General features: G+C 40.1%; 1 protein-coding gene across 1 annotated transcript in view; it reads right to left on the bottom strand.

Moving 5' to 3' along the window:
• Positions 1–257: 257 nt before the first annotated feature.
• The window catches only part of LOC147162895 (uncharacterized), a 106,166-nt gene continuing 96,631 nt past the window's right edge, over positions 258–9,792 (bottom strand). The window contains exons 6-8 of the mRNA XM_086095156.1: positions 4,012–4,215; positions 446–645; positions 258–344 (exon numbers count right to left, since the gene is read on the bottom strand). Of these exons, the coding sequence (XP_085951282.1) occupies positions 258–344; positions 446–645; positions 4,012–4,215 (491 nt within the window). The remainder of the gene's footprint in view (positions 345–445; positions 646–4,011; positions 4,216–9,792) is intronic.

Below are 9,792 nucleotides of genomic sequence, written 5' to 3'. Positions count from 1 at the left end.
ATGTGGTACACATTTTGGCAAGGATCATGGAAGTTGACACTTATGATTTGCTTTCCAGGGCCACATAAAAGGATGTGATGGGCCGGATCTGGCCCCTGAGCCTCGAGTTTGACACATGTGCACTAAATAAAATACATTTGTTTAAACCTGAAACCAGAATAAAACAATAGATTATTATTATTAATTCAGAATAAAAAAATTGAAGCGTTTTTTTTCTTTTCTTTTTTTTTGGTGCGCTTTAACTTTTCCCTTGCTTCTCAGGCCATAAACGGGGCGAAGAACATTCCTGTATGGGAAAAATGCAAGCACATGGATAAGGGCAAGTGAGTGTACGGCTGAGCGAACTGAGAAAAGCAGGAAACAAGGTTAATGTTCTGACAGACAGAAGCCAGCAACTCTCTTTAATGTTGCTCCCATTAGGGCGCTCCCAGTGCTCGCATCCCACTCGAGCATCCTCCAGAAGATGCCCCTGCCAACAACTGGTGGGACTGCAGCCAAACATGACATTTGCTGGCTCGGCCACTGAACCCCAGCGGGTGACATCTGCAGAGCAGCCTTTCATCCCCTCGCCGGGTACCTGCGTGGCCCCCGGCTCCCGAGAGCCGCCATGAATGCGCTCGCTCACCCTCCCGGTTGGCTTCCCCGCTGCCAAAAGGCCACCGCATTGACACGCATTCACACGGACAGGTACACAGTACACACGTGTTAGCGCGCCCACGTGTATTCAAATACACACAAAGCTCACACACAAAGAAGCGCGCCACCTCTGTCTTGCAAACATCTCCACACAACAAACAGCTTCCAGCATCAACGTGTGCAGCTGTGGGGCCTGCTTTTGTTTTCCCGGTTGTTTCATCATTAGGGACCACTTTTCTTTTTCTTTCTTTCTTTTTTTTTTCAAACAGGGCTAGAAAATGGCAACACAAAAAAAACATACACTTTTTTTAAAATTTACTACAGCTTCTTCAGAATCTGCACACATTCTGGCAATGACAGCGCCACTACCACCTACTGTGGTGGATGTGCAACTACACATGACTCTTGTACTACACCCATACCCCACACCCCCAAAAAGGGACCAAAGACTGTTTTTTTCCCCAAAAAGTTGAGTCGAATTCCTAAAGGTATGCAATGTATCCAACCTACTGTCCGGGGGCCATTTGCGGCCCGCCATGCATTTTCCAGCGGCCCACAACATATAAAAACTGACATTTGACAGAGCCTGCAAGGCTTCTTAAAAATAAATAAATAGATGGATGAATGAATAAATAAATAAAGGGAGGTACGCGGATTGACTAGGGTGGGTGTCAAAAAATAGGTGCCACTGTTACAAAAAAAATACAACTAAAATAAAATAACATAATTTTAAAAAACTTATTTACTCTTTAGAATATTGTCGTGAATAAAGCTAATAATTTTTTGTAAAGCAGAAATAATTTCTCCTATTTCCTGCCCATAGTTTTGTTCTGAATGTTGAGAAGGGATTTGGCTGCCGTTAGTGCAGGGGTGGATTTAGTCTAGTGGGATACAGGGCCGTGGACCACCCCAAAATCTTTTTAGTTCATCAAATTAATAAAGTAAAGTTAAGAAATTTTAAAGTGGCCCATGCATCCTTTCATTTATCTGTACAGTCCTGCTCACCATTATTGGTACCCATCAAGGTAAAGTACATCATCTAGATTATCTTCTGAAAAACGATTGTTTTAGTAGTGCGTAATGTTATTAAGAAGCTTGACGAGCATGGAACTGCCAAGAATCTCCGAGGACGTAGGGAGGGGGGGGAGAGAGAAATTGATGACAGAAGTTGAAGGTCGTGCAGGACAAAGACCCAAAGCACACGTCCAAAAGCACATAGTAACGGTTAAAAAGGAAAAAAATACTGTACTCTCAATCTGATTGGAAATCTTCGATATGAGCTGAAATGCGCCATTGGGAAAATAAATCTGCAAACATTCGAGAGCTTGAACCATTTGCAAAGGAAGAGTGGGGGAAAATACCAGCGGAGAAGTGCAAGAAGTTGGAGATAGCTCCAAGAAGCGTTTGAAAGCTGTCATCACTGCCAAAGGGTGTGCAAGCAAATATCAAAGACGGGTCCCATTAATGATGCACATGCTGTATTTTCTATTTCTTCTTTGGAATGACATTATGCAAGTTGAAAAACAATTTATTTTGTGGAATTATGTTGGACATCCAATTAAAAGGTTCTCATGATATAAATTTGGTACATTTCCATTTATTTCCAAAGATATTGTAGACCTCATGCAAAAAAAAAATGAAGGGCTGCCAATAACAGTGGGCAGTGACTGTATGTGACCTTAAAACAAAAAAATGTTAGGACACCCCTGTTATAAGATAAGGTTCCAGGTTATTTTACACTATAATCCTATCTAACAATGAAAAGTTGACTCATGCCCTGCAGGAGAGCATTGTGTTTGGAATCAACAAATTCCCGTGTCTCAGTTTGTGCTTCATCACTTGCGATGCGCCCGTGCGTCTCTTCGGCGTCTCTTTAATCAGTCTTGATCTTTGACCACTTGTTGTTATGAGTGCTTCTGTGTAGGGGTTCTGCTCCCGGCTGACATTCCATTAGCCCCACATTAGGAAATTCTAATCACTGCGCCACCGGGACGCTGGGACTCGCAGCTCCGATTTCACTTAACCTCCAGCAGGAGAGATCAGGCTCTGCGTCTCAATGTTTGTCCCTAATTACCTCCCCACAGTGAGCTGCCACACGCCATTTCATCTCATTTTCAACCTCTCTCATCTTGAACATCGCACAAAAAAACACATGCTTTCAGTGCTTTATCCTGGCAAGCCCTTTTTTTCCCTACCAGTTCTACCATCGCATTTTAAACACCAGACCTGTAGCTTGGTTGGTTTTACGTTACATTTGCAAATACTGCACCGTCAACACGCCTCTCCGTGATTGCGATGGCAACCTTGGATCATCTGCTTTAGTGGTCGGTAATGTTGAAGGACCAGCGCGGAAGAATGAAAGTTCTTACTCCGCTCGGTGAACGGTGTTAACGGCAGCACCTTAAAAGTCAATTGCCATTTACAAATTTATGGGGATCCCTGGAGCAAAAAATAAAACATGTCAACGAGGCTCTGCCTTATCTCTGACAAAGCTATTATTTAATTAGCAGGTGGCTGACTACATTTCTTTTGTTTATTTTATATCAAACCAAAACACAAATTGAACTATCATTTTTACCATTGAACTATATTACTTTGACAGATTCTGGCAAAAGGATGAGATTACGTTCCTTTGTTCAATGTTGTTTTAATCTTAGTTTAATAGCTTACGAGTTAGCATCTCTGCATTGTTTGTTTTTGTCTGATACAGTATTTACATTTCGTCGCTGCTATGTGTTTTACGTTTTTGGGATGTCTGCATTCAGTTTCATCCCCAAAACATACACTCTAAAAACAGTTGGGTCCAAAGTAACCTAAATATGGATCAAAAATGGGCCGATCCACTTTATGGGGCAATTTGAGTTAAGTTGTTTTACGCTGAAAGACCCATTTCTTGACTCAAATTAGTAGAGAGAATTAGTCAACTGTTTTTTTAGAGTGTATGTTTTTGGAATGAATGAAAAAAAATGGACATAAGTGTTTTTCGATTTGTTGAATGATTGTAAAGATTAAAGCCCGCATTGTTTTAAGGTTTTAGGTTTAAATCTGGGCTCTAGCCTTCCCGCGCAAAGTTTATAAGCAGCATAGAAAATGGAAGGATGGATTAAAAAAAAAAAATCTAAAAAAAAAATCACAAATATTAAACAGCAGTCAGGCAGAAGTTGTCAACGCTCACAAAGTCTTCTTCCTAACAACCTGGTGAGTTTGGATGTGTTTGATTGTCTGCATCCATGCCAGCCTGATTATGAGCAAGCTGCTTGCACGCATATGTTTATATATTTGCATTGTGTGTGTGCGTGCTTTAGAACCTGTGACGGCGTCCCTAGTGTGCCATCCTGTGCTTCACAGTCTTGCTCCTCATTACCATTTTCTCACTGCGGCTGTTGTGGGGTTCCGAAGCCCACCAGAGGGGCCTTTGGCTCGGTGGGAGAGGTGTCGGAGGCAGCCTGGCCCCGCTGCGCTCCTTCTTTCCCCCTCTGCGGGGTGCCAGGCACAGCGTGTACAACTGGCACGCCGAGCCTGGCGACTGGCGGCCGCCCGCGTGGCGTTTGAACAGGGCAGGGGGTCGCTGCCGAATCGCTACATACGGGCCGGCCTAATTGCACGCGCTACAACACATGCACATCTCCATAAGGCTGACTCCTGGTGGGTTCCTCAAATGTTTGCAAGATGCTGCAGAGTCGAGGGTAAATGTGTGGGGTCTCGTTTGAGTGAGTTTGCGCAGGAAGAGAAAACATCTGCGCTGCAGCATTTGGACACCGAACGCAGCCGAGGATATTTTAGCGTTATCGCGATGATGTGACAGAAAGCAAGCATGACTTTGAATGTGCGCGCGTTCGACTAATTTAGCATTTACACAAGAGACTTTTTTTTCAAATAACAAGTGACTGCGCTTCGGTGTTTCTTAACCAACTCTGTCATCCATGCTGCATTAATTCATCCTCCTCCCACTGTGACTTCACAATTTCAGCATATTGCGTGTTCCACATTAACTTTTGATTGAGTCGTATGTTTGGCTCTCAGGTGTGCCTGCAGACGATGAAATATTCAACCTGTGAATTCAAGGAGATGTCACATTCGGCTGCATTCAATATTGACGTCGGCAACACACATTGTTGACTCTTTGGATTCTAAACGCCCAACATTGTTATTGTTTTTCTTGGTCAGAACTTGGGATGGACTGATTGTCGGCCGGGCCGTTTATAGATTTTTTATCATTTTTGACGAATAACGGCATCAGCTTTTTATAAGAATCTGATGGCCGATAATAGAGCAGTGTAAAGTTGTGTTAACTTAAGGGAACTGTTTATTTAATTTTCAGTTAACTTTATACTGTGAGAGATTCTGTCAACCCTGGAAACTCTTTCCACCGTTTGTTTTTGTTCAAAACAAAGGGAAGTGAAAATTTAACATTAAAGCAACACTAAGTAAATTTTCAACCTCCATAAAATATTGGCATTACTCTTCTGCTGACTTGCAACTAGTTGAATGGCACCGTTGTCATGGCTTGAGGGGATCTGTATCAGTTTTACTGGCACGAAGCAAGTTTTAAAGAGATACCGTTTTGAACAGTAAGAAGATAATAGTTTGTCTATAATTAAAGTGATAACTTCATTATTTTTTTATGAACAATTAATACCTTAAAAAAACAATTTCGCCACTGACTGTCGACTGAATGTAACAACCAATCATGGCTCAGTTTGCTGACCAAATCCAGAAAACAGGTGAGCCCTAATTGGTCTTTACCTATTTCCTCTGCACTGGTGAAAAAATTGTTTTTAACGGTATTAATTGTACATAAAAAATAATGAAGTTATCACATTAATTATAGACTTTTACTGCTGAAAATGCTGGTCCCTCATGGGAAATGTGGTCTTGCTTCAGGCAAAACACTTCCACTTTTGTCCATATGGCGCCGACATAAGCAATGAAAACTGAAAGTTCCTTGGGTTTAAATATATATTTTTTTAATTTTTGAAACCTTTATTTAATGTAGAACACAATAGGGAGCTATTAAGTTTGTATTTGACCTTTTAAGACATTCTGATTACCCTGGAAGCTCCCTGAACTTATTAGAATTTTAAAACAAAAAAGTCTATTGTCTAAGATGTATAACAAACAAACAAACAAGTTGTTCAATAATCATACTCTTATAAACAATTCAACCAAATTAGGATTAGAATTTGTATTTTCTAAAATATTGACACCAATATTTCCCAGTGAAGTGAAAAAGAATATCGGCTCCAAATGTCGGTTATCGCCCTCCTTCAAACGTTTTTTTTCTGCATGTACAGTACATGCAGCGCATACAACGTAACATCACAAATCACAGAAGCCCTCACCAGAAACAGAACATTGTATCTCCCTACAAAAACAACAGTCTTACACTACACACCTTAATCCTCACCAGCTCTCACAGGCACTCAGGAGAGACGCTGGTGTTCAGTCAGAGAGATTTGGTTACTGTGGCATAAATCTCCACATCTCATCCTCCTGTGTGTGCAGTAGGTGGGCTGCAGGGGCAACCAGGCTCTCCCTGTCATCGGGAATGCCGACACGTTCCCAGGGGGAGATGGAGGAGATAGGCCAGGCGCCTCCAAAAGAAGTCTCACGCCTTACAGCCTTTTTTTTCACTCTACTGCTTGTATTGAATGGAAGCCACTTAAGGCGAGAAGAGAGGAAGAAAAGAGGCTTCATAATTTGCAAAATCACTTTTTCTGCTCCGAGCAATGCCATGAAGCGCACACCAATCATGACACATAAAATGTTCTCGCTGGAATTTTGGGCATTAAGTAGCGCACCATAATTCATTTTTAAGGTTTCATGTTTTTGCAGTGTTGCTACTTTTTTCTGTCCCAAAGAAGGGCTGATTTATGTTTGTCTAGTTTGCTATGACCACAAATTTCAACTGCAGCACAGAAGCAGCAGCAGCAGCAGCCTCATCAAGGAATGTAAAGAATATAAGGCGGGAAGATGTGGGGGGGGGGGGATAAAAATACACCAGACGTTCTGGCTAACATGAAAGCATTATAATTTGAGCGTCACTATACACGTTGTCACTTTATTACATTACATTGGAATATGCTATGGAAAATTTACCAACACTCTAAATTGCCCCAAAGTGTGAATTTGAATGTGAATATGTGTTTGTCACTGGCAACATCAAGTCTACACGCCCCTGATCAAATGCTAGATTTTTGTAATATAAAAAAAATAAAAGCAGAATAAATTATTTAAAACTTTTTTTAACCTTTATTGTGGACTATATTTGACTATTTATATTTAAAAAAAAAAGCAGAATAAATTATTAAAAACTTTTTTTAACCTTTATTGTGGACTATATCTGACTATTTAAAAAATAAATAATCATGTCTCCTCAACACAGGTAGGACCATTTATTATGGTCCAACGAAACCAAGGTTGACCATGTTGGCAATGATTATGTTAACATCATACCATACAAAACCATACACTATACCTGAGTTGTCAACATATACGGTATATACAGTATAACCAATACAGTGTTTATTAATCAGAGGATTTTTCTTATCAATTGAAATGTATTCATATTAACAATGGAAAACATTTTGAGATTATTTATCTTGGTCTCACTTCCTACACCACAAAAATGGTGTTTGAAGAGGGGTGTGTTGACTTTTTACACCTGCAGCAGCTCTCTGATCTGGCATTGGAATACAGGAAAATGAAAATTCCGATATTAAGGCAAATTCCGGCACAACAAATGCTCTTAAATTAACTTCATGTGTTTACCTTGTCAAACAGCACAATTAGCTCACCAGGCAGAGATTGATTATATACAGTAATTATATATATTTTTTTAGTGGATTAAATTTAATAAAAAAATAACTTCATAAATAAATATGTTGTTATATGCAAACTGGAGCATATATGTGGGGTAAATATATAGATATTTCTTTTCTTTTTTCTCTCTGTGTTTTACATAAATAAGTGCTGACAAACTAAAATAGATTGAGCAAGCAAAAATAAATACCTCCATATACAAATACAAGTAAAGGGGGAAATGTAGCTTTCCTTCTTCACAGAAATACTCAAGTAAAAGTAAAAAAAAGTACATTGCATTCAATTGCCGAGTACAGCTTATCCAAGCAGTTAAAGGAGTAAACGGAGCTTGTTACAACCCACCTCCGCCAGACATTAAGCGTGCCTGAGTAAGATCTGCTAACTGCTTGCATTACAAATGCTGCTGCTCGCAGTTGTGTAAGAGATCAAAGAGGTGACGACACAAGCGGCATTAAAAAACGTGCGGCGTGCCAGCAGCCGCGGGGGGGTCTGGGTCAATAACTGTCATTGTAACTTGAAAGAAAGGTGGGGAGTTTATGATGCAGATTATACATTCTGCATGGCGCAACACTCCAACCTTCACCTGCAAAGTAAACGCGTTCAAACGGTATTTACGGGACACTATAAAGTTAATGTGTCATTTATTTCTTCAGGTTTGCTGTTGTAAAGGTCAAACGGTATCAATCAAGTGAGCGGCGTGGCGACCGACGCACAAAACATCATGAATCTTATCTAGGCGACGCTTCGCAGCCTTGATGATTGGCGAGGCCAAGAGGCTGCCGTCTCTCGTGTATTTTCTCCTGCAGGCAGGTCATTTGGAGAGCCTGCAGATGTAATAAGAAAAAGCCTGGGAGACACTCCAGTCTCCCCTGACGAAGAGAATAGCAATTATTGCGAAAAATCAATTTCAGACCCAATCTCTGCCTTATCGACCAAGGAGCTCCTTGGAGGTGGAGGAGGTGACAGGAACATTTATATTGCAGCTTCTATTAGGGGATTTCTATTTGCTGGATGCATTTGCAGAGAGGAGAGGCCTCTTGTTTTTGAAGACACTTTGACTGCGCATTTGCACTGCCCACACTTATATAGAAACATTGATTTTTGTTTTTACTCTCTACAAGAGCATTTCTTTTCAAATAAGAGGTCATTTACAGTCGTTTGCTGAAGAATATGAGGACGATATGTATTCTGCTCACTTTGTCACCATTCCCACAGTCTTATCAGTGTTTTTTTTTGCACTGGCATTCGTTGCATGCCATTACACATAGCTGCTATAAAGTAAATACCTCAGTGGTTGAGTGTAGTTTTAGTTTGATCCCTTCTATGGATGCTTGATACCAATTTTTTGGGACCGAGACCTGTACAAGTACTTAAATCTTGATACCTAGTACCAGTATTTTTAATAAACAAATTTAACTAATATTTGAAAGCGGTGCTCAAAGAGGGTGTTGCCCGGAGGATCGTTGGGCTTGTATATAGGTGGTAGAGCGACTACATCAGATTTAAAAAAGTGACGTTGCTAATCTCTGCTCGTCCAATGAGAGGGCAAACAGCCATATTGTGTTTATCCCAGTGTTTAACCTGAAGATGGCGCCACACAGACAGAGTTTTTTTTTGCCCCAAATTGAAGCTTTCAACAAATATGCACTAAAAAGTTTAAATAATGATCAGGACACGTAGACAAAATTTGCTAGACGCCTGTTTATAAGCACACAAAAAAATGGTGATGGGTAACCCTTTAAAATTGCAATTTCTATCATCTTTTTTCTATTTATTCAGAAAATACATATGCTGTATAGAACACACAATATGAATGAACGAACGAATGAAATAAAAAATCCAGCGGCCAGAAGAAGTAAGGCCAGTATCGGCACGATACTGCTACCTGGTATCGGTACTCGCCCGTCCCTACTCCCTTCCTTCTGCTGGAGCTCCGTCTACTGTTTTAAGTTGTTGTTTTAGGAGATGTTTTTAAGTCGCTCATGTGTCATTGTTGTTTTATGTTGTCTTCTTTGGGGTACTCGTTTAAGCGCTTTTGCAGGCCAGTTAAAAATCTCCAATCCTGTTATAAATAAGTAGAATTGTTCTAATCACACGAGATCTTTTACGTGCTCAAAAAAAAAAAAAAAACGTAACTAAATTTGTCAGAAATGGTGGAAAGATGACGATGAATCCATCTATAAACTACAAGAAAATGACAAATCATATATATATATATATATATATATATATATATATATATATATATATATATATATATATATATATATAAAGAAATGATTTTCAGTGTGTTGCTGCATTAGTGCAGCCACTGTGATCCTCATTTTGTGTTAC

The sequence above is a fragment of the Leptonotus elevatus genome, chromosome 14 (genome assembly GCF_054856555.1).
Source record: "Leptonotus elevatus isolate MCC_2025b chromosome 14, RoL_Lele_1.0, whole genome shotgun sequence".
NCBI lineage: Eukaryota > Metazoa > Chordata > Actinopteri > Syngnathiformes > Syngnathidae > Leptonotus > Leptonotus elevatus.
The sequence above is the reverse complement of the archived record's forward strand: the minus strand, read 5'-3'. Positions and strand labels throughout refer to the sequence as shown.